The sequence below is a fragment of the Dryas octopetala genome, chromosome 2, assembly GCF_963921425.1.
Source record: "Dryas octopetala chromosome 2, drDryOcto1.1, whole genome shotgun sequence".
NCBI lineage: Eukaryota > Viridiplantae > Streptophyta > Magnoliopsida > Rosales > Rosaceae > Dryas > Dryas octopetala.
This window is the reverse complement of record NC_141367.1, coordinates 25,686,094-25,711,301: the sequence shown is the minus strand read 5'-3', so window position 1 is coordinate 25,711,301 and position 25,208 is coordinate 25,686,094. Positions and strand designations below refer to the sequence as shown.

The 25,208-nt window shown below is 34.6% G+C and overlaps 4 protein-coding genes across 6 annotated transcripts; 3 read left to right on the top strand and 1 right to left on the bottom strand.

Moving 5' to 3' along the window:
• The first annotated feature begins 3,338 nt into the window (after positions 1–3,338).
• Positions 3,339–8,336, top strand: SSP5 (SCP1-like small phosphatase 5). 3 transcript variants are annotated; one of them, XM_086230547.1, is made up of 9 exons: positions 3,339–3,665; positions 4,321–4,532; positions 4,977–5,110; positions 5,272–5,368; positions 5,530–5,706; positions 5,805–6,080; positions 6,709–7,046; positions 7,561–7,772; positions 8,027–8,336. In XM_086230547.1, exons 2-9 carry the CDS (start codon positions 4,376–4,378, stop codon positions 8,046–8,048), a joined length of 1,413 nt encoding a protein of 470 aa, XP_086086673.1. In that variant the 5' UTR covers positions 3,339–3,665; positions 4,321–4,375; the 3' UTR covers positions 8,049–8,336. The 3 variants fall into 3 exon arrangements, with proteins under 3 accessions (XP_086086673.1, XP_086086674.1, XP_086086675.1); XM_086230548.1 differs by having other exon boundaries at positions 3,341–3,665; positions 7,561–8,336; XM_086230549.1 differs by lacking the exon at positions 5,530–5,706 and having other exon boundaries at positions 3,341–3,665; positions 8,027–8,329.
• Positions 8,337–9,676: 1,340 nt separating this feature from the next.
• ASY1 (DNA-binding HORMA family protein) lies at positions 9,677–15,192 on the top strand. Its single transcript, XM_086230551.1, has 22 exons — positions 9,677–9,770; positions 9,885–9,941; positions 10,394–10,490; positions 10,589–10,657; positions 10,773–10,865; positions 11,096–11,222; positions 11,311–11,380; positions 11,496–11,537; positions 11,659–11,787; positions 11,883–11,996; positions 12,127–12,169; positions 12,278–12,340; positions 12,520–12,644; positions 12,810–12,822; positions 12,922–12,998; positions 13,085–13,186; positions 13,506–13,656; positions 13,757–13,833; positions 13,913–13,970; positions 14,078–14,244; positions 14,349–14,486; positions 14,603–15,192. Exons 1-22 carry the CDS (start codon positions 9,768–9,770, stop codon positions 14,654–14,656), a joined length of 1,869 nt encoding a protein of 622 aa, XP_086086677.1. The 5' UTR covers positions 9,677–9,767; the 3' UTR covers positions 14,657–15,192.
• A 4,377-nt stretch (positions 15,193–19,569) lies between these two features.
• Positions 19,570–21,442, top strand: LOC147294714 (Rubber elongation factor protein (REF)). Its single transcript, XM_086230550.1, has 3 exons — positions 19,570–19,729; positions 19,877–20,110; positions 20,796–21,442. The coding sequence occupies exons 1-3, from the start codon at positions 19,715–19,717 to the stop codon at positions 21,252–21,254; spliced, it is 708 nt and encodes a 235-aa protein (XP_086086676.1). The 5' UTR covers positions 19,570–19,714; the 3' UTR covers positions 21,255–21,442.
• Positions 21,443–22,873: 1,431 nt separating this feature from the next.
• Positions 22,874–24,386, bottom strand: LOC147294713 (NADH-ubiquinone oxidoreductase). The gene is made up of 3 exons (XM_086233395.1): positions 24,277–24,386; positions 23,690–24,009; positions 22,874–23,139 (listed from the first exon to the last, which is right to left on the bottom strand). Exon 2 carries the CDS (start codon positions 23,991–23,993, stop codon positions 23,700–23,702), a length of 294 nt encoding a protein of 97 aa, XP_086089521.1. The 5' UTR covers positions 23,994–24,009; positions 24,277–24,386; the 3' UTR covers positions 22,874–23,139; positions 23,690–23,699.
• Between the last annotated feature and the right edge of the window lie 822 nt (positions 24,387–25,208).

Genomic DNA, 25,208 nt, shown 5'->3' with positions numbered 1-25,208 from the left:
GATTATTTTTCCAAAACACTTTTATTATTGATTCATCCATAAATTTTGTTGGAGTTAACACGTGCTTTTATATAAGTATCTAATTAGTTGGAAGGAATTAAAATTTGGATTTCGAATAAATTTCGATGAAAATTTTGATGAAAATTTTAAATTTTTTTAAATTTTGACAAAAATTAGACGGAAACGACGAAAATTGCTATTAAAATATGAAATTTTTTAATAAAACTTTATCATATATTTATTTAACATATTATATGCTAAATTGATAAAAAATATTGAAGAAATCAAATTATATAGTAGGTTTCATGTGATATAAAGCAAATATATTGCGCGTTGTAGCAAATATTGTTAAATAAAATTAGTATATTATTTATATTGTATAATTTAATTATACACTAAAATATAAACTCTAATACTTTATATATTTTACATACCCTAATATTCTTTATACTTTATACTCTATAATTTATACATTAAACCCTATATATTATATATTTTTTTAGGATATTAGATTTTAGGCCCTTTAGGGTACTTTTAATTATTTTGTTATATATAAATGTATTAAAGTCGAAGGTTTAAAATAACTAAACGAAATCTTAAACCTTTTTTATTTTTATTTCCAATTGCCCAAAGGCCTCAAACCCCCCATTTTTTTTTCCTTACTTTTTTCCTTGTGCCTCTCTCTTCAGTCTTTTTATTTTTTTATTTTTTTATTTTTTATCTTTCCTTCCTTTTTTCTCGTGCCTCTCACCTAGCCAAGCTTTGTCTTCACTAAGTATAACAACCCAAATTTTGGCTTATAATAATTTTGTTACTTAAATTTTTCAAATTTATTTTAAGGTTTGTTTAAAAGAATTAAAAATTTCTTTAAATTTATTTTAACTAACTTAGACCTTTGGTTGTGGTTCTATAGCTTAGTTGTGTAGAAATGAATTTTAGAAAATGAAAATTTAAGAATTTGACGATTATTATTTTTTTCATAATTAAATTATAAGAGTAAGATTTTTTTCGTAATTTTTTTGAAAGCACTTTGACTATTTTGAGGTTATAGAAAATTAGTACTCATCAATACGAGTTCGTATAATTTTTCGGTGAATTATTTGGAGTCTTGAGCTATTTTTGATAAATTTTTAAATTTAGAGAAAATATGCAAATTTCAAAAATTTCAATAAATTTTGTTAAAATTTCAAAAATTTCAGCAAAATTTGTTCAAAAAATTATTAAACATGTATTTCAATTTTAAAATTCTAAAAAAACGAAATTTAATACCTTGATTAGTTGTAGCTTGGATTCACAAGGCTGTAAGCTGTTAGGTGGTTCCAAGTTCTAACAGTCTGGCTGACGTGGTGATCTTTTGATCATCTTTCATCCTCTTGTTTTGTGACACCTGGTGATCTTCGTGTATCAGTGCTGATCCCTCTGATCACGTGACATCTGGCAGACTGAGTGACTGGCCTCAATACTATGCAGTCTATGCTCGGTCCTTGTAAGAGGTTCGAGTTTCAAAATTTCAAAAAGATTCTCTCCACGAGGAATAGCATGGAACATAATAGCTAAGATTTAATGTGATAGTCCTCCGACTTTTGAAATTTAAACAAGCCACCAGAAAGAAAAATATGGCTGAATTCTATTAATAGTATTTTCTATTTATTTTTGGCCAGTAGAGACTGTAGAGTACAAGTTTGCTTTTCATTTGTTTTTGGCCAGTTGCTTTTCCTTTTAATCAATATGCAAACACCTATTACTCATATTCTAGGATAGTCCTACCATGTTATACATATTATATAGCACGGATTCTTTTGCACTATATAGATGTATGTACTCACATAGTGATGTCTGAATAGTGAATACATACAAACACCAACTATGGTAAACTCTCCTACAAACACAAATTCATTATGTCATATATAGTACTATTAACTTATTAAGTGTAATGGTAATGTTGCACTATAATTAAAATTGGTGAGAACAAATATACTTGTCATAACTAATTTGATTGCCTATAATATAGGGCTTTAACCATAAAGTTTTGACCTTTAAAACACAACTTAACACTAAAATTGTTTAAAAGAAAATAATTATAAATGCGTTGAATTTAATCCTTTTTTTAATATCTATGAGAGGAAGATTCAAAATTGATATCACTCTGCAATTGCGAAGGCAAATATTATTAGACTAGAAACTAGTTGGTAATTTAATATGATCTTCATTAGTATGTACTTTAGAGTATTTATAATACATGTATTTATAAAACATTATGTAAAGATTTTATAGTAATTTTATAGTTATGTTCAAGTTATCTTATTTATTGGTTGTGGATATTTTAATCAAAATTATTTAGGTGCGAACATGTGCACGTTCGCACTTGATATCGAGCACTTGGTATCACCATCTAGAGCTTGGTGAAATTTGTATTTAAAACAGTCGATCACTTCCTCTACCCATTTTTTTATGGTATATGGTATATGTTTATCCAATACCTTCCTAAGGTGTAAAATAATTTTTGTGAAAGTTTTATATTAGAGTTAAATCCTAACATAAAACCTAATAAACCAAATCCGAGCACTTGATACAAAAAAATTTTACATTGCTAAGTGCTCTGCAATAGTCATAGAGCCCTCCCTCGGCACTATGTGCGAACATTCGCACTTGAATAGGCCTGATATTTTAATACTTAATTGATTATAAATAAATAAAATTTTCACCGGGCTAAATATTTGAAATAAATAAATATTATATTATTTGAAAAATAATATGTAATGAATAAATTTGGTGACTCTAATTTTTTCAAATGACATTTTTTTTGTTTGATAAGTAGGAAAATTTTCACCACTAAACTCAAAAACAAGATTACAATTAAACATTTTTTTTGGCCATTAAGATTACAATTAAACTTTATTTTTTGGGCCACTGATTACAAATTTACAATTAAACTTTGAATACATTCAATTATCTTCAAACTATACCAATCTGTAAAATTGTGAATTAAATATGGTCTAAACTCAAAAAATACAAAAGATAGGTTGTGGAAAATACGAGTCCACAATTGAATATCCAAAGAGCGAGGGCCAAGTTCAGAAATTCGGGAAGACGATGTACCCATGTAAATGAAATTAAGACAAATCTCCAGCAACAAAATGACTCCCTTTTCAAATTTCAGCAGAAAATGCTTCCCCTATTTCCACATCCGTATTTACAAAACAAAATGAACCAACCAACTCCATCCGCGTCGTCCAAACTGAATAAATCGCCATGTGTCAATCATCAAAGAGCGAGTAGACATCCACACCCGCATCTACGAGTACAGATTATCTGTTAAACACTCTTACTAGGAAAGTCATCGAATTCTCAAAAAATTTCAAAAATTCTGAGAAATTTTGGGGATAGTTATTTATCCGCTCATCCTTTTGTTCAGACAAAATAAAATTTTCGATCCCTCCTGCTTTTCCCTCTCTTTTTCTCACACGCCCTTGGAGGGAAAACGAAAATCTCCAAATCTGAAATCCCCTGTTTTTCTACTAGCAAAACAAAATTAGGGTTTCATTTTTGCTCAAGTACACTCAGCACGATCCTTGTCATTTTTCTCTCTACTGATTCACTCGTTGGTTACAAGAACAGTGACTGCTACTTCCGGTTTCTGATCTTCGAGCTTGATTTTAGTTCAGGTATGAATAGTAGAATTGAAGTATGCTTTTGGTTTAGCTCGAGTTTCTAGCTCTGGTTGTTGTGTTGCATGTTTTAACTATATTTTAGGGTTTGATTGATTATGTTGGTGAGCTCGGATGTTATTTATGGCCTTGATGTTTTTAATGCTCGAATTTTGGCGATAGAGATGCTCTGTGCTTGAGAATTGAAGTGATTGTAGTTCATTTGGTGTAATTGTGGGTTTTATGCTCTAGCTTGTGATCTTGGTAATGGGTTTCTAGGGTGTAAGCTTTACCTTTTAAACTTATATGCACAATATGAAGCACAACGAGCACATAAATCAAATTTTTTTTTTCCTCTGTAATTGGGCGTAGTTTGTGGCATTTAGGCCGGTGATTAGTTCTCAGATTCTCTAAGTTCCTTTGAACACTGTCTGGTAACTCTGAATTTTTCTTGAGCCAAATTACTTTGAATAACATATTTATGCTGCATAAATGTACATACTTAGAAAGGCTAAAATTTTCATTTTTTCAAAGTTTGCAATTGTGATATGTTATAATTATAAATTGTTAATTGGCCTTTAAAGTATCATTGACTCTCGAATATGATTTTATTATGAAAATAGGATGCTTCACTCAGTAACGAATTTCTGAAATTTAAATTGTTCTTCTGAAGCCAAGTAGGTGTCTGCAGCCTTCACAAGATTAAGTTGTTTAATACAAAGACCAAGATGCAAACAAAGAAAAAAAGTTCTGGAAGAACTGCTGCTAGAGAGTATGCTAGTCCCAAGGTTACAAGAGCTCAGAAGAAAATGCATGAAAAGGTGCTAGTTGTGGAAAACAAAGTTACAGATCTAATTACATCTTCAACAAGAAAGCAGAGGCCTGGTAGGGTACCTTCTTACTAGTTTAAACAATAATTTTGGGAAAATTTTCTCATGCTTGTGTGGAACACCTCAGTGCAGTAATTTCTTTATGTCACATTGGTAACTTTTTGAGGCCATGAATCAAAAGATTCCCATAACTATAGATGCTTCTGCTATTCATGTCTGACTATGAGTATTGGCATGTCTGACCTGGTATCTAGTGGTAGTTATTAGTATCATCTTTAGCAATTTTTAGAAATCTTTCTTTTCCTTTTGTTTATTCTTTAGAGGTTCTATCTGTATGATTTACTCAATTATGTTTCTATTAATAATGAATTTTGCACCCACAACCCTTGAAAGGTAACACAAAGAATTACAACAATTTTGTTTAGTTTTTTTAAATATTATGATGTAAAACATGTCAAAGTACTGAGTTTAATTGGCATCTTTTTACCACAATTTTCAGATCGTGCTCATAAGAAGAATGAGGAGCCTATCACCACAACCAATTTAGATACTAATTATGACTTGATGCGTGTTGATACCGCTAAGGCTTGTTTGGGGCATAATGCTTTAAGCAATGATTGTGTAGAGCATAAGGTAAGTATGTAACCATACCAATCTGGGCTGTGCGTCTTGGAAACCATGCTCAGTTAGAAAACAATGAAAGGGTTTTTTATTTGATATTATATCTGCACTCACAAGAAATAGAACTTTGCCAGAGCATTCAGCATTTTAAAATTTCTCAAATCCTACTGCAGGGTTGTGAAGAGGTAGCTGCTGATTGCATGCTGGAAACTATATTTTCTCCTGCCTTTCACATATCTAAGCATGTGGATGGGGAATCTGCTGATGGAGGTACATGAAAAAAAATCACATATATATAAATATTACATTTATGGTTTTATACTTTTTGTTTCTTTTTTTCTCCTCTGTTAAAGGTTAGAAAGATCTCATGAAGTAGTCTTGTGGTTATTTTAATAATGTATATGACCTTTACTGTTTTTTCTTTTTCCTAGTTGATTTTGTTAAGTTCTTTCGAAATGGAGACCACAATTTCCATCAAGACTGTGAAATAAAGTATTCGCGGCTTGATGTGCTCAATGGCCATGTTGGTCAAGAAACTTCTGAATCCATTGTTGGAGATGAGAGGAATTACTGTGACAACATGTCTTCAGTAAATTTAGCCTGTCCTGGTAATTTGAAATAAAAAAATTAATACATTAAACAAAAATTGAGTGCACAGAATATGTGATATATGGCATAAATAATGTGTACCCTTGTTGTAATGCAGTTGTGGAGGCAACTGGTATTTCTTCTGAAGTCTCAGCTATATATCTTGCCATGAAAAATTCTAAGTTGGAATGTGTAGATGAGCATGGTCAAGATCCTATGTCAACTGATCCTTACATGGATGATGATGACGATGAGGAATTCGATGACTTTGATCCGTACTTATTTATCAAGAACTTACCTGACTTGTCATTAGTTGTCCCAACTTTTCGGCCGATGCTTCTGCCTAAACAGACACGGAGTTGCCCTCCTACTAGTCTTGTTTTGGACTTGGATGGTGAGCATATTAGAAAAACTCTTATCATTTTCTTATAATTTATTTGCATAACTCTTGACTTAGGAAATCTTTTTTAACTCTGCATTTCGTTGTTCATGAAATCAAGTTTTGATATGTCATTGGATGTTACATCAATCTTGTTCGTCACCCCTTTTGATCTGGGAGAATAGTCTGGATTTGTCTGGAGACAGTAATTTCCTTGTAGCCTATTTTTTTAATCATAATTATGATAGCAATCTAATATAAACACATGTTGACAATTTTTCAGTCATTTAACATTCATCACTGGTGTCGTTTTAATTTACTCATGGAGTGAACATGAGCCATTAGTTTTCTTCCTTTGAATTATTATTGCATTATAACTGTAGTCGTATTGGTAGGAAGTGGGATCAAGAGTGGGAGTGTTTTCTCATTTCTTTTTGTATCCTTCTGAAAATTTACTCCAAATGTTCATTTCTTCTTCCTTGTAAGGTGTGCCAAATGTGTACTTTTTAGTAGATTGGAATTCATTGGATTTATCTCGCTAAATTCTTTATAAGATATACTTGATTATTTGCTCTTGTTTGTTGAGTGCATATATTTAACTATTGGTCAGACTTGTATACTGAGACATACTTTGATCTGGCAGAAACATTGGTGCACTCCACTCTAGAACCTTGTGATGATGCAGACTTCACTTTCCCTGTAAATTTTAACCTCCAAGAGCACACGGTATATGTTCGATGTCGTCCTCATCTCAGAGATTTTCTGGACAGAGTTTCCATGCTTTTTGAGATCATAATCTTTACAGCTAGTCAAAGTATTTATGCCGAGCAGCTTCTAAATGTGCTGGATCCAAAAAGGAAGATATTTCGCCATCGTGTTTTTCGTGATTCTTGTGTTTATGTGGAGGGGAATTACCTCAAAGATTTGTCAGTTCTTGGTCGTGATTTGGCACGTGTGATCATCATCGACAACTCTCCACAGGTATGCTGTCCCAACCTTCTCGCTCTCCAAATAACATTCTCAACACATGTGTGTACTAGCCCTTAGGGAATGAATTTAATATATGTCCAAGCCGATGCTTATAATGGTGATAAATTAAAGAAGCTATCTCTAGTCTTCTGGTGAAATTCAACAGTTCTAGATTCCTTGAGTCAATGGTCAATCTTTGTGCTGTTGATGCTTGTGAAAATTACAATAATTAATCGGTTCCTTAGCCTGCTTTTGGAATTGAGGTAATAGTCACGCCTTTCTATGCTATCAATCATGGCGTGCTTGACTGGTGTTAATGGGAAAGGTGAGATTCTAATCAATGAACAATGATTTGAAATGGGTGCTCTTTTGTTAAATGCTAAGTGATATCAAGTGAAATATGAATACAACTTTAAATTATGCGAGTCTCCAGGAGGAAACACCTGGGTTTATGTTTGTCCTTTGCTCCAAAGTATTGACTTTGTTTTTTTAGATATAATAATTTAGTGCGTTGGCTTTCTTTCAGGCATTTGGGTATCAAGTAGACAATGGAATACCAATTGAGAGCTGGTTTGATGATCGTTCTGATCAAGAATTACTTTTACTACTTCCGTTTTTGGAGAGCTTGGTTGGAGTAGAAGATGTTCGGCCGCTAATTGCAAACAAATTCAACCTTCGCGAGAAAATAGCTGCTGCTGTTTATCCGCTAAACTCAAGAAGAGGTGATCCTTTTGAAAGGTGAGCCTTCAATGTGAATGACCAGTTTTAGAGCTTGAAATCTCCTCTGGTGTTGTAATTTTAAATTATTGCTTCTGGGAATTCTGTTCTGTTTGTTGTGAAGTTATATATGCCTTCATTGAGAAAGACAGAGATATGATCTGGGTGTGTAACCATGGGTCAAATACAAGGAAGACGCATAAACTGTTGACAGATAATTAGCTTAGGAATAAGATTCCTTATAGTTTAAAGCTTATATATATTGTTTTATGTAGGCAAAAGATTGTCGTTTGTTGAATAAATCTTATAGTGCCAAAATAATGGAAAAACTTGTTATCTCTGAAGATAGAAGAGGCACTGAAAATGTAGAAAAGGGGAAAGCATATCCATACTCCTTGTACTTTGGTGGCAATGCCATGCGATCACAGCAAATTTTATCTTATCATTTTCAGTCTCCTTTGCATCAGCATCTTATTGTAGTACTCCTTGTTAACTGTTACTAGAGAGCCAAACTTCCTCTCCCTTCTATTACCTATAAAATGTGTCAAATGACTACTGAGAACGTATCAACTGTGAGACTTCTGAAATTACGTTCATTCAAGGCTGCAAGGCCAAGTAGATCCTCAACCTCTATTAAGAACTCTTGTTTGTTTGGTTCTGTGAGGAGCATTTCCAAATCATTTGGATTGAGGTCGTCTTGCTGTTTCAAAGCATCTGCAATGGCAATTTATAGAGTGAAACTGATTGGACCAAATGGGGAGGAGAATGAGTTCTATGCCCCCGACAATGTTTACATTATTGAGTCGGCTGAAAATGCAGGGTGGAAAAAGGGTATTTGCTGACCTGCGTCTCGTACCCGAAATCGGATTGTGTGATTTGCACCCACAGAGAAGGTGATCTCTACTCAGTAGAATGTAATGAGTGAATAAAGAGCTTGGACTAGTCAGATATAAGCTAAATGGTGTTCCAGGTTATCAAAAACATTGTAATGGTATTTGTATGTCAAAAGAAAGTACTGTAATTACCATAATTTACCAAATAATAAGATGTTAAGTTTAGTTTCGCACAAGAAGTGGTGTTTCTTTATGTCTGAACAATGCTTGGCTCCTTCAAGAGAAGGAGCTTAACATAAATAGTGGAGCGATTGGGAGCTTGAATTTCCCCTTTCTTAATATCATTTAATAACAAAATATATACCTCGAATATGTACAATGATAAATTAGGTTGGTTTTCTAAATTTCACAAATAATATAATTCAGTTAAGAAAAAAAGAATAAAATTGATTGGATTGGCTGAGTTATTTTGATTTGGATATTGAACAGACTTGCTGCTAATACTACAATTTAAATTCTATACTTGTTGAGCAAAGATTGGTTAATCCAAAATTGACTAAACAATGAATTTAGAATTTTGGGAAAAATGAAACACATTTAGCTTTACTTGTCAAAAAAAAAAAAAAAAAAAAACTCCAGGTCAACTTATAGTTTTTGCTTCTTTGAACTTAGCTTTAATAAGTAAAGTAAAAAAAATTTCCTTTTACTGTTTTACATACTATAAAATGCAACACAAACTATTTTCATTTAAATTGATCTATTTGTTTCATTAAAAATCAATCCAAAAAACAAAAGGAAAATAAATGTGGCCTTTGTTAAGTTGCAATTGATCGATCTGTGATTCGGAGCCAACTAAGCAGGTGGTACCGTTGGGATTGGGACCACTACTACAAGCATGACCTCCGTGCCGTGGACTACAAACCAGTAACGCCGTAACTAACTGTCACACCTCCGATTTCCGTTTTGGACAGCAACCGACTCTCTCTAATCTCAACGCATTTCGCATGCTCAAATCTCAATTAAAAATTATAGCGAATAAACCTTTAAATGTCAGTGTCACCTCCCGCCACTCACTCATTTGTTTTATTTCAAATTTTCGTGAAGCAAAAGCAAGCTCTTAAGCAAACGCAGAGCTCTCACTCTCTCGCTTCGATTCTCATTTTGCTCTGAGAACGCTGAAACAATGGTGAGCTGAGAAAGCTCTCTGAGCAATACCTTTCTTCTTTATCCTTCGTCAATCTGCTCATACTGGCTGTTAAAATCACTGTTAATCTCTCTGCGACTTGATCGCTTTCCTCAGGTTGTCGCACAGAAAGTGAAGGAAGCTGAGATCACGGAGCAGGACTCGCTTCTTCTGGTAATCAACGATCGCTCATAAATCGCAGTGATTGAAATCGAAGTTGTTGTTTCATTTGTGTAAATCTGATACGTTTTCCATTAAATTTTCCATTTACCTTTGATTTAATCTCTCTCGCTGAAATTTGATGCGAGTTTTTGAAAATTTTTCTGTTAAATCGCTCCTCCATAGTTTGGCGATTAGCTGTTGATGCATTTGTGCTAAATGGATCGAATAAAACTTCGACGAATAATTGATGATTCGTGAATGGACCTGAAGCTTATTGTTCTTTTCCGTGGATTTAAACATATATAGTCTTATTCTGTAGCATAAGTAAATTTTGATTCAGGAGACGTTGAGATTCATATAATCTCAATCATATTGCTAGGTTCTAAAATTTCTACGATTGTGATAACGAAATTCTCAATACTGAATTGACTCTGATTATTGTATTTTATTTGCTCTGAGCTCAGACGAGGAATCTGCTTCGCATTGCTATATTCAATATCAGTTACATCAGAGGCCTTTTTCCGGAGAAGTATTTCAATGATAAGTCTGTTCCAGCTTTAGGTAATTTTTTATCTAATAATCACAATTTTTTGAAATTTTTGCCAGAATTTTAAATGTCGGTTGTTGATTTTGTTGTGAAATTTTGTCATCTTTGTCAGAGATGAAGATCAAAAAGCTCATGCCAATGGATGCAGAGTCTCGCAGACTTATTGATTGGATGGAGAAAGGTACGGATCGTCGAGTGCACAGATTATTATTATTTAAACAAGCTTTGAGTTGTGATTTTTCTGTTTGGCTATGAAATCTTATGTTTCTTTTTTTTTTTTTTCAAAATATTTCTAGGTGTATACGATGCGTTGCAGAAGAAGTACCTGAAAACGCTTTTGTTCTGTGTGTGCGAAACAGTTGAAGGACCAATGATTGAGGAATACACATGTAAGGCTTAACGAAAATTCATCATTTAAATCATTCGTTAAAATCTGATTAATTGAATCTGAAACGTCATAAACTGTAATCGGCATAGTGGAACATTGTCTATTGCTGCCATGGTCTATTCTTACCATTCCATGCTGGTTGAATTTAGAGTGTGAATTTTTTGTGTCTATAATTTTTCTTTAGCGGCATTTTCAGAGAACTGATTTGTTGGAATCAATCCTTACCTGCAGTTTCTTTCAGTTATTCAAATTCAGAAAGCCAGGAGGTTTCAATGAATATCAGTCGCTCTGGGAACAAGAAACAGGGTGGAACATTCAAGTGTAACTCCACAGCAGAAATTACTCCCAACCAGATGAGGTAACTGTGATCGAAACTCATTCCAGATTTCATTCTCATCTTGTTCTTGTTTGGATCCCTTTTTCTGAATCTGTGTGTTAATGTCCAGGAGTTCTGCTTGTAAAATGGTCCGCACACTGGTTCAACTGATGAGAACTCTGGATAAGATGCCTGAAGAGGTAATCTACAATTGCTTTTATTCTTGCACAATATTGTGAGTAATTTTAGCCATTATGCAATGTTCTAGAAGACTTTGTATCAACTTTAAGCTGTTTGATTTTGTTTCTGTTTCAGCGCACCATACTGATGAAACTCCTATACTATGATGATGTGACGGTACAGACTTTTAAATTGCTTTCTCATAATTCAATTTCATATGCGGTTGATTGCTATTCCTTCTCTATTTCTTAAATGTGCACTGTTTGCCAAAAGGTGACACAGTTATGTGACATTGCAGCCAGCAGATTATGAGCCTCCATTCTTCAGAGGCTGCACAGAAGAAGAAGCTCGTAATACATGGACCAAAAACCCTTTGAGAATGGAGGTTGGGAATGTAAACAGCAAGCATCTTGTATTAGCTCTCAAGGTAAGGAATGGGGATTTTTTTTGGAATGGCTAGATATACAAATTTGTGACTCATATATGGCAGATTAAGTTTGGTATTACTCCTTATTTATACAGGTCAAGAGTGTGCTTGATCCTTGTGAGGATGAAAATGATGATATTCAAGATGATGAAGTGAGCTTAGGAGCTGATTCCATGCAAAGGGATGAGTATTCTGAATCTGACAGTGAGGTAAACTGGAGTTATTAATTCAATGTTGAATCTTCTTTACAACTCAGCTTGGTGGTGCCGCCTGATTTCAATATTTTCTTCAGAAAATAATGTACACAATAAACATGATATGTTTTGTTACTACTTCCAGGTCAACCAATCGCAAGAGGATCAATATATAGTTGCGCCTGTTGGTAAGAATTGTGGATCTTTTGTATCGTATAGCTTTGTACTATAATTCCCACTTGCTGATAGCTTTTTGTCTGAGTTATTGGTGTAAGTAATAATGGTTCTCTTGATAGATAAGCAACAACCACAGGAAGATAACAGCATACCGCAGGAAGATAACAGCATGGTTGATGAAGGTAATAAAAGAAATTCACGTCTAAGTTAGCACTAACAAGTTTGAGCATGAAAAATGAGCTGACTGATGAGCTATTTCTTTAGCTTTATTTCCTAAAGCTTTTGGTACATTTGGTTTTAATTCTTTTGTGATTTTCCTGCATAGCTGTATTAGGCTAAGGACCTGTTGTGTGCTGTGCAGATGATACTCAGGATTCTGTGGAAGATGAACAACAATTGTCCAGGATGAAGGACTGGATCAGTAGCTGCCACCTTGACACTGTTGAACTTACTGATGTTCTCTCAAATTTCCCAGACATCTCAGTGGTAAGGATTTCAACTGCTCAATTCTCTACTGGAAAAACTGTACGAAATAATGACTGTTGATACAGTTGGCTACATGGAACAAGTTTTACTTTCACATGTTCTTTATTGTATTAGTATTATTCTTAATATATAGCCCATTGACTCTCTCTGCATGATTATATGCAGGTTTTGACTGAAGGTAAACTGAAGAATACACTCAGAGCTGCTGCTTTGTTTTCACATATTTAAGGAGATTTACAAAATTAGTTACTTTCAAATTAATTTGGCTGGATTACAGAAATTATGGACAAGCTTGTTAAGGATGGTGTTCTATCAAAAACTGGAGGGGACACTTACACTATCAACAGGCAGAAGGTTGCTTTATTTTTTCAAGTTTTTGTGTCCATATTTTCTTTCTTTTGAGTCAACTGCTTTTTCCTCCTGACAATTTCACAATGCAGAAATCTGATTATGAGTTCATTATGGTGAAAGAGGAAGTGGATGGTCAAATAGTCCCAGTTGGTGAAAAAACTCCAAAGGTTTATGATCACCTGTACATGAAGGTGATTTCAATTCCTTTGTTTACATGTTTTTTTGTATGTGGAGTCCCCAACTCTTCTTAATTACTATATCCTTAAAATACTATGATTTCGAAATCTACTACTAATTCATCAAATTACTGTATTGCCCGACGACCTTTCTGTGGTCTTAAGAACAAGATTGTGCACTCTATGTCAAATGATGATAGTAATATAGTTCTATTAGCTTGTCAAATACAGGCTTTTTGTTGGGTATGACTCATATTGTTTTGAGTTTAATCAATTTGTTACCAGGTTTCTGTTGTACATTTTAATCTTATGTGATTTCATTTTTCTATCTCAGGCCCTGTATCACGCTCTTCCGATGCAGTATGTGACAGTTGCAAAGCTTCAGAACAAGCTTGGAGGAGAAGCAAATCAGAATACTGTGCGCAAGATGATTGGAAAAATGGCACAAGATGGTTTTCTTGAAACCAAAGGCAGTCGAAGGCTAGGTTTGTGCAGTTGCAGCCAGTTAAAAGGCTTTGTACTTAGCATGCTTATGCAGGACTAAATCCTGTACAATTTACTCTTGTCATTTATTTTTAAAACCAGGAAAGCGTGTGATCCATTCTGCTCTCAACGAGAAAAAGCTGATTGAAGTCAAGAAAGCTTTGAACTATGATGCAATGGTATATCTGTAAACATGTCTCTACATCTTTTTCAATTATATTCTATATGTTTCCCTGACATTTTTCCAATATTGAACAGGATGTGGACAATATTGAACCACAGAACAAGTCAAATCATCTAGGCCTCCATGCAATGGGTAAAAGAGCATAAGCTTTTTCGATACATAAAAATGAGTTTAAGCCTCTAGGGACTTCCTGTTTCTTTGTATTAGCACTTATACCTACAAAATGCTTTTGCTATCAGGAAGCAACCACAGGGACACATCCACATGCGGTGTCCTCCACTCCATCGGATCAGACCTGACACGAATGAGAATAAGATCTAATGAACAACCAAATGGTTCATTCAGGAGTGAGCAGACTATTTCAAAGACAAAGGAGCATGCAAACACTCCCACAAGCAGGGCTGAGGTGAGTCTTGAAATGGAGCTTTTCTACCCTTTCAATTCATGTTAGTTTGATAGTTCCCTCTTGCGTCTGAGCTGCTTATCTTACTTTTCTCTGGAAATTTGCAGCCAGCAGCTTCAAGAGAGAGTTATGTGCCAGGGAATGAGAATAACAGAGCAAATGGCAACACAAATTTCTGTGATGAGGGGGAGAGACTGATTTGCAGCAGGTCCTCCCAAGACAAGCGTAACAGGAAAACAAGCACGGTATGGTTCAAACTCCTCAGCATAGAATGGCTATTTTTTGGTTCATCACTGGCACAAGGGCTTCTAGTGAAAATGCCATGTTTCTAATACAATATGGCATTTTTTCTTTTCTGCAGGTCAGGGAGCCCATTCTTCAGTACTTGAAGCGCCAGAAATCTCAAGCCATTTGAAAATTTTCGCATTTGCCGCCTACTAGACTGCCTTTTGATCCATTGTTTCCAGTTATAATTGATGGAATTTCAAGAAGTAAAAACTTTATTCGTGACCATATATAGTTAGAAAACATGTCATAAAGTATGACAACCAGGATCTCTTAGATGTCTAATGTGCCACTGGGCAAAGCTCTTGCCCTTACACTTGCATTTTATCAACTAAGGTTTAAGGTGTTTCCATTTCTTTCTTCCTCCCTTTTTATCTGAATGATTGAGTAGATGAGTCCATGCAAGGATACTGTGGCTTTTGGCGCGAGAAATCGTTTTGATTATCATGTGCTAAATAGATTTTATTACCACATGAATATTTGTGTGATCAACTACATAATAAAGTTAGTAGATGCTAGATAGAATATACACTGGGAATGGCTTTGAATTATGCTTTAGCCAGAACAGTGGTACAATATGATGCTTTATGCTTTAAACCATAGCCATCGTCAGCCCGTGTTTCGTTGAACCGCAATTTGAAAATTCATGGGTGAACAGGAACACACTTCTTTTCATTATTTCATCCGCTAAAAGAAATGGCTCAAGGAAGCCATTTGTCTTGAAATTTTCTATTTTCTATTATGTTTAGGACTCGAGTCTCTGTTTGCATTTGTATTATTGAATTTACGTTTACTAATCATAGTAGATTTCTGTTTACCAGTTTAGTTGAGTTTTATTTTTCCTATATAAAACTCCCAAACTCTTTTATGAGCATTTGTAAAAGAGTAAAGGACTGAGTTAGTTGTCAATTTGGACAAGTTTTTTTCGATTTGGTATGTTTTTGTTTTATATGTGTTCTCTTCATAGACCTATCAACTCATGAATGAATGTCCAACCTTGGTTTTTTTTTTTAATTTACTGTAATTTTATATTAAACAAATTACGTTTACTAAAATATCAATATTTGTGCAATAAAAAGAGCCGTTTCAAGGTGGAGAGGCTAGTAAATATATAGAACACATGCCTTGATGAAGGAAAATCTCTGCTTCAAGGTCTTTAGCAACATAAGTTGATTGAAAAATCAATTTATTCTATCTCACCAACATATTGATCGAAAAGCAAGTACAAAGAAGCTTCAAGATACAATTCATACTGGACCACTGGTCCTCCATCTCCATGGAGTAGCACAGCTGAAAAATTGTGTTGAGAAAGAGAGAGGCGAAGAGAGAGAGAGAGAGAGAAAGAGAGAGAGGAATCCCTCTTTCACTCAAACAAAGAATTTTAAAAAAAAACGCCTGTTTAGGCATCATTTAAACAAAGAATTTGAACTCCTTCAAAGTTAGTTTTAAAATCTGTGGAATTGATATAATTTCATTTCTAATTTGCCAAACAAGGTACTTATTGAATTTGGATTTTCAAAATCTCGTATATTACTAAATTCCAACTAAAAGTTTCACATCCAAACACAGTGTGAAGCACATAGCTAGTACCAAAAGAAATTAAACTAAAGCACTTAATTAATTAGTGACCCATATCCGCATAGATTAATAGATATATATATATATATCTATTAATATATATATGTATAGAGGCTCATTCCATTGAGTTATACTTTAATTTAAATATAATGATGTATGGTTTATGAGACCTACTCCCCAATGTAATTCAATAATCAAAGCCGTCTATTTTTTAAATAAGATAAAAAATAACAGCCCTCTAAAAAAATTACAAGAAAATGGTATAAAATAAAGATAGGGTAAAACAGTAAATTTGAAAGGATTAAACAAAATTAAAAATATAACAGATCAAGTTATATATAAGAAGGGAAAAATTTACAAATATGACACATACTTTGATGGTTGTTTCATTTCAGGACATTAATTTTGCTTTGTGTTAATGAATGACACATTCTTTCATTTTGTGTTAATTAAGGACCATGTTTTTTTCAGTTTTTATCTCAACTTTGGCCCGACGTTGAACCCATCAAAACTCTACCAAACTCAGAAAAATTATACTGGGTTTAAAGATATGCATCTCCTCTTTACAACCATATAAAAATTACCCAAATTGGATCTCTACAACTCCAGATAATCGGCTCTAAAGTAGGGTAACCTTGAAATTGTTTGATTTTTCAAATTTTTTTTTCAGAGGTCCGATTGGGCAGTTTCGGGTACCCTACTTTTGGGCCAATTATCTGGAGTTGTAGATGTTCGATTTAAGTGATCTTTATATGGTTGTAAAGAGGAGATGCATAGTTTTAAACCAAGTATAAGTTTGCTAAATTTAGTAAAGTTTTGATGGGTCTAATGTCGAGCCAAAGTTGAGATAAAACAGTATTCTTAATTGACACAAAATAAAAATATGTGTCATTCATTAACACGAATCAAATTTAATGTCCTGAAATAAAACAGTTATCAAAATATGTGTCATATTTGTAAATTTTTCCATATAAGAACCCCACTATTCTATTCTGGCAGTTTCCACACTCTCTCTATGGATCTTTTGTTGTCATCCACGCCTCACTCTCTTCCCTCCCAACCTGGGCTTCAAAGTTCTGTCACTTCTGTGCAAACAACTTACATTGTGTTGGGAAGTACGTTAAATAGATATTGGGACTGTGCAGGAGTTGATCGCCACTGTTGAAAAGGTAAGTGCATATGTTTCTTTATAAAAAAATAAAAATAAAAACACCCACACACACATATTTTATTCTAGACACTGTAATTCTTTCAAATCTCTTTTTATTGATTTGATTTATCAAGAAAGTTTTTTGCACCGAGGCTTTGGGTAAGAGTACAACACTTGAGTGATCATGTCAATTGGGGCTCTTATTGCATAAATTAAGAAAAATTTTATTAATTTATTTGTAATTGATCCTATAATTTATTACCACATGAATATTTGTGTGATTAACTACATAATAAAGTTAGTATATGCAAACTAGAAAAGTGGTACCATCTGATGCTTTATGCTTTAAACCATAGTCATCGTTAGCCCGTGTTTAGTTGAACCGCAATTTGAAAATTCATTGGTGAACAGTAGTACACTTCTTTTCATTATCTCATTCTCTGAAAGAAATGGCTCAAGGAAGCTAATTTTGGTTGAACCGCAATTTAAAAATTCATGGGTGAACAGTAACATTCTTCTTGTCATTATCTCATGATTCTCATCTGCTAAAAAAAAAAAATGGCTCAAGAAAGCCGATTTTGATTGAACCGCAATTTGAAAATTCTTGGGTGAACTGACTTCTTTTCATTATCTTATCTGCTGAAAGAAATGGCTCAAGCAAGCCAATTGATGATTACATTGTTATTAATTATTTCGCTATTGAATTTTAGAAGCTCTTTTATTATATTATATTATTTTTATAATTGATTACAGTTTCCTAGCCGGCTATAGCCCACTGATTATTCTTAGCTTCTCCGCTTATAATAATAATATTCATGTAAGGATCTTTCATGAATTCGGGTTAAGGATTTTTTTTTTTTGGGTCGGACGGGGTTAATCTTTGAGAATCTTGAATTAAGTTCATTTTTGTCTTCTAATGTCTTGTCACAAACTTTTTTTTACATGAATGTGACTGGCTCTCACTTTGTGTTTGAATATTTTTTATTTTTAAAAAATATTTTAGTATTTAAAGATTTGTTCATCTTCGTCTTTTTCCAAAGAGGTACAATTATCAATAGCAAAAAGATAAGATCATGATTGTCCATAAGGACCCGAACTAAAACTAGAGTATCCTTTAGCGAATAAAACTACATAAATTAATAGCTTATTTACACTATTATTTTTTATAAGATATATTTTTTTTCACTTTACTTACTGCAATTTAAATTTTCTTAAATTGTTACCTGAATTTTACATAGTTGTTACAAAAAATCGTATGCCATCAACTTTGTCAATTTTTTTATTAAAATAATTGACGTGACACCTATATGGCATGAGTGAGACTCTTTTTTAATTATGTAAGATCTATATAGACAAAAAAAAAATAAAAAAAAATTTTTAAACTAAAAAATAATAAGATCGATGTCAATTTTTTATAATTTTTTGTGTCTATATGGATCTTACATAACTAGAAAAGTGTCTCACTCATACTATATATGTGCCACATGAGCTTTTTTAACGAAAAAATTGACAGAATTGATAACATATGATCTTTTGTAATAACTGGTTAAAATTCAGATAGCAAGTTAAGAGAATTTAAATTTCAGAAGACAGAGTGAAAAAAAGTGTATTTTATATAGACAATAACGTGAATAAGCCTAAATTAGTTATGCGTTGGATTTGGAAACAAAACATACAATACGTCAATACCCACTACTTTTATAGCGGGCCCTACGCAGTGTGTGTTGGAGCTCCACAAAGGTGTTTGATTTGCTTTTTCAAAATTGTTGTGAATGGGAAATTAAAGGCAGCGTCTTGTCCTAACCAAAAAGAAGAAGGCAGAGTCTTGAAATTAATTTTCATTTACCCATATAAGACAAAGAAAAGAACTGTAACTTTATGTTTTGGAAGAGCTCCAGTGACAATGGCTCTGATAAATTTGGAGAAGGGAGAATTTTTTCTGTATGAAAAGGAGAGAGGAGACAAAGACAAACGGTGACGTGTTCTTCTTTTTATATTGTGTTTTGGTCTTTAGCTGATGTGGTGTAATTTAAACCGTTGAATACTTTTCAACCGGCAAGATTAAAGTTTGGTATGAGTCCGCTAGGAAGAAGCCTGGTAGAGGATACAGGTCCTTTAACTTTAAGCCTCAAAATATCTCACTCAAATGGCAGCAGATTACTGGCCAGTGCCTACCCGCCACCAGACTCATCAGCAAAACCACGTATCCTTCCCGAAATTTTCACTTTCGACCAGAACCACGAAGCTCCCCCCAAGTGGGCCCCAGGCCCACAAACCTCCTAAACAAAAGACAGATTCAACATCCACCGTCCGATCACGCGAACGCATAAGATTCTTTTCTTTACTAACTCCGCCACTATAAATGAAAACAACCTAAAGCCCAAAGCCCATTCCTTATTTCCGATCTTCAGTGACTTACTTCCGGGAAGAAGCTGAAAAAGACGACTCAAACACAACGCAATGGCCACCAACGAGGTAATTGAGTTTTCAGATCCTCTTCTTCTTTTTAGCTTTCGCTTTTTTATTATTATCATTTTATTTTTCGGTTTATTGTAAGACTGTGTGTTTCTTTTTATGCTTGCATCTTAAGCAACTTTTGTTTTTGTTGAATTGTTGTTGCAGACTGTGATAGAGAACAAGGACACGAAGGAGTTGAAGCACCTAGGGTTTTTGAGGGTCGTGGCGATTCGCACGCTGGTGTGCGTTTCGAATCTGTACGACTACGCGAAGCAGAACTCGGGGCCTCTGAGATCGACGGTCGGGACTGTGGAGGGTGCTGTCACCACCGTCGTTGGACCAGTCTACCGGAAATTCAAGGGCGTGCCTGACGATCTCCTTGCTTTTCTCGACACCAAGGTACATTCGATATGGAAGTTTCTCGAATTAATTAGCTTGAACCGAGCAATATTCTTTGTTAGCAATTTACTTGTGTTTATATGAGTGCTCCTTTGTATGAATTTTATTCATCTGATTGAAATTCGAAATGTCAATTTTGTGAATTAAAAATTTAAAGCTTGTTCGTCAAGATGACTATTGTTGTCCTCTCTGCTCAATTCGCCAGCTTAGATTTATTGTTGGGAAATAAATGCTTGCGACTGTAATCGATGCATGTGAAATTGGATCATGATTTATGCACAATTACATGGTAGAAATGTAATATTAGGTCGGATTGTCTGAGTAATAGAAAAGTGCTAAAGTCTGGTCTTCCTATCCATTGTGAATGAATGTATTTGGGTGTGTTTGGTCGGTAGATCGTAGCTGTTGGTTTGAACAAATGGTTATGCTGTTGCTTATGGCAGTGGTTTTACTTATGAAGTTATGATGCTGTTGTATTTTGAGGCTTGGTGTGTACCCTGTTCCTGACCATGGAATCCATTGTTTAGTTTTTTCATGTATATTGATGCTTCTGATGCTACTTGTGTTCTGTGGCCTCGTGCATGCCTGACATTCATAAATGATCGATTTTGATCAAGGCTTCATAGATGTCCATTGACAAGATTTTGTTTATAAGTACTAATCACTTATTTACTTGTTTGCACAGGTTGATAAAGCCACAGACAAGTTTGATAAGCATGCTCCTCCTTTGGCTAAGCAGGTTGCAAACCAAGCTCACTGTTTTGTCCAGAAAGCATTGGAAAAGGGACAAATATTTGTAAACGAGGCTCAGACCAAGGGTCCACGCACAGCTATTCATTATGCAGCTACAGAATACAAACAGTTTCTGTTTAACGTATCTGTGAATTTGTGGATTGGACTCAACCAGTACCCCCCCATCCACACTGTGGCGGAGAAGGCTGCACCAACAGCTGCTCACTGGTCAGACAAATACAACCACACGGTACAAAACTGCACCAGCAAGGGATATCCCATCTTTGGCTATTTGCCTTTGGTTCCGATCGATGAGATATCCAAAGCAGTTAAGCAGGGCGAGGCAGGGAAGAAGAAGAAAGGAGATGGAGCTGTGCATGTTGAGCATAAATCAGGCTCTGATTCAGATTGAAGGAGTCTCTTGTTTCAATTCCGTTTGCTGCTTGTAGTTGGTCTGGTCTTAAGAAACTTAAATATAGGGTTCGTGGGTGAGTATGAAGAAATGTGGATAGCCACTTAGCTAGCGACTATGTAAATGACTTCTAGACCCTCCTCTAAACTCTTCAGTTTGTGAATGGATGTGAATGGTTTAGCACTTTAGCCAATTTCTTGCATGCTAGCCAAGTAGGTATAATGATGAAATCATCTGCATTGATCCTTTCAATCGTTTTCTCACTTGCTCCTTTAAAACAAAATATCTGTAATTAAAGTATTAAAGGAACTTTTTTCAAACCCAAAAAATGCAACATACAAATTATTTCAAATTAGAACGAACTATGAATATCATTAAAAATCGATTCAAATAGTTTGTTCTTTTTTGGGAGAGATGCACAGCAACTGCCAACCGACTCACTCAAAGCATTTTGGCATTTTGCATTTTCCGGTGTGTTGAAAATTGCTCATAATTACGCATTCCACTTTGAAGTAACGAGAAGCATTTCTACCGCACATTATGCTCAGCTACCATGTTGTCTCCTCAATAGTTCTGGCTGGTTACTTTAGTCAATGAAGTGAAGCACTAAAGTCAGCAATGGAAACTTGAGTGCATATATGCAGGAAGCCTAAGATTTCTCAGGTGTTAAAGTTTCTCTCAGATTGAGCCATTAAATGGAAACCTCAGTTTCCAATAAATAGCGAGAGCTTGGCTCTCTGTTGTAGCAAGTGTGGTTTTCAAGCAGAAGTTCTAGGACTCTTAAACACGAGAACTTTTGCCATACGAGAAAACACCGAGTGGTTTGAGTGTTAGAGAGCAAAGGGTCTAATTGGGCTTTGGGAAGTGAGGTTTAGAGTAATTGTTATCCTACATTTTTCATTGTTAGTGGACTCATTCTCCCTTGGGCAATATTTTGCCGGACCACATTAATCTTTGTTCTCAAATTTCATTATTTTTTGCCATTTTCACAACACAGTGGAACGAACTAGCAGGCTGTGAACGAAGCTCACTGCTTTATCCAGAAAGCATTGAAAAGGTCCAAATTCTTTTACTACTAGTTTCCTAGTCTTAAGAAACTCTAATATAGGGTTCGCGGGTGAGGTTGGTAGTGTGGACAGTTACTTATTTAGCGGCAATGTACATGACTTTGCGAATGGTTTTAGGCTTTTAGACAATGCTGTTGTGCAAATTTTGATATCTCGAACTTGTAGTTCTGATAGGTATGAATCGTAATTGTAAAACAAAATCAGCAAAAATTTACACCTTCTCAACAATATATAGAACTATTTCAGAAGAGCAAAGAAAATAATGTGTAGGAGATACGCATGAAACAGAAGGCCTTCTAAATCTCTTTCTTCTTATCATTGAAAAGTTATATATAAAATGTTATAATAGAAAAGGGGGGTTAAATTTTTGCTGTTGTTGCTAAACACTCATATACCATGTGCATTCCAAACATTTTTTCTTTGATATCCATCCATGGTTTGAAATGGAAATTAACCAATTAGGATGGTTCAATTTTAGTTTTTGGAGAGCATATAGTAATAAACTACGTAACACTTAAATTGTACGGTAAGCTAAAGAAAACTGCACTAATATAGCTCCAAATTTAAGCTTTATTTCGTATTGTCTGCATAAGCCAAACTAAAAGTAATGACATCCCTAGATCATAAAAGAAAGCATAAACTTATAGAATTCACACATGAAATGGAAAAAGTACTTAACCACACAGTGACATGGACCCTTATTCAGGCCAAGACGTCTTGAGTACAACATTGAAACCAAACAACCTTTATGCAACCACACTATATTCCAACTGCAACAGCAACCTCTAATTGATTCTGCATTCTGCAGATGGCTTTCACTGCAACAGGGAAATGAAACTATTGAATATCATTCATCTTGTCATAGATCAAACACAGCTGAGAGCACAAACACTATTTTCAAGGTTAGGAAAGTCCGGATATCAAATTCTAACAAGGCTATCCAAAAACAGATCCCAAAAAATAATAATAGTGCTAATTTCATATTCAACAAAAATTATTTTTATTTCGATGAAACCCTTTAACCAAATGCAAGGCAGACATGATCTTTTGCTCTCTTCTATAAAATGTATGGAGCATACATATGATAAGAAGCAAAACAACTAGAACATACAGTTCCTCAAAGTACTCAGAAAAGTGTGAAGCGGTTTAGATTCAAGATAAACCATGAATTTGCATAAAATGATGAAACATCGGTGCCTGATCCATGAATTGAATCCAGAAAAATTGGTGCCCTGAAGTCATTTTAGAGGGCCTAGAATTTTGTATAAGCAATAGAAACCATGAATTCATTTAAAAGACTTTTACCAACAAAGTTAAGAATTTTCAATGACAAGTGCAATGCTAATATGGACTCTCCTAAGCACAAACCTGATTGCATTCATTTAGATTTGGAGGTGGAGGTGTCAAAGTCGTAGGTGTGTTGAAGGAGGTCATCGTAGGGGTCCCTACGGCCTGGAACCTGGCTAATCTGGGCGTCCCAAGCGAGCTGAGAATTGTGGCGCTCAAAGGTCCAAAAGCCGTAGGGCCGCAGAGGCAAGCTCCACATCTCCTTGGTCTTTTCGCACCGGTCCTTCACCGCATACACGTGCTCTCTGAACTTCCTATCCCGCTCCTTAGGGTCCTCCATTAGCCTCAGTACCAGATTCTCAGCAAACTCCATTATAAACGCCATCTTCGACTCGCAAACCCTAGTTTACACAATTCAATTTATTCATACAAAACCGATTCAGCTTTTCGATTCTATTAGGATTGCATACCTCAACTACACGTTTCCATGCACCCACAATTTTCAGATTTTCTTTTCGTCTGTAACAATTTTCTAGGCAACCAAACTCATCCTATACTCGCGAAATGGAAAATTCTACACGTTTATGATTCAAAAACCGATCTAAGCATTGATTATACTACATCAAATCAAAATCAAAACATTTTTAAGAATCGATTGGAGAGCTTACCTGTTCGTTGATTACAAATTTCCCACGCTGCTCGGTGCTCAGTGTATTTGGCAACCAACTTTTGGGGTCAGAGACTCAAACAAGCAGATATCAACATGTTTTCTTTTTCGCTCTTTTAATTCTGGATAGTTCTTGGGCCAAGGCCTACTAGCTCCCTTTTTTGTGGGTTAGAAAGGCCCACTTAACAGTAAAGTTACGGTCCCGATCTAACCAAGCCCAATTTATAATCTTTTTGTGAGTTTAAAAATTATGGACCCTTTGCAAGTCCTCATCCACCTTTAAGCTCAAGCTCAAGTTTATATAAGCAATTGAAAGAGATACATGTTAATAAATTGATTTCTCATTAATAAGTAGTTAGTCCACAGTTTAGTGTCAAAGTTCAAGCTTGGGTGATTGTGGCTTGTTAATACAAGAGCACTAATTGGGTATTTGTTTGACATAGAAAAGTTTTTTTTCTTCAGCCTCAAGCTTGTATATGTTATATACTTATTTAGGTTGTCAGAAATGAGTTGGAGTTGGTAGAAAGGAATTGAATGGGCACCAACTTTTGAAGAAACTGTTAGGCCCTTCGTCTGAAACTTATAGATCAAATTACTAAAAAAGAGCCATATAATTAAATCCAACCAATAAGAAGAAAGAAAAAAGAAAAAAACGCAAGCAGAGGAAACAGTAACGCTTATTTTGGTATTATCATCCATATGAGACAAAAATTTGAGAATCTTATACATCTATATAGAGATAAAAGGTCAGTTACAAAATAATCTCTGTTTTTTATATTTCAGTTCCAATGCAAAGTGGTATGAAAATTGAATATTCAATGAGATTCGTTTCGTCTTTGGGGGACTCACAGACAAAAGCTTTAGGGCAGTGAAGCATCATCATGTTGTACTTGGCTTAGACCAAAACTCAGAGTCTCAGACTTGTAAGTTTTA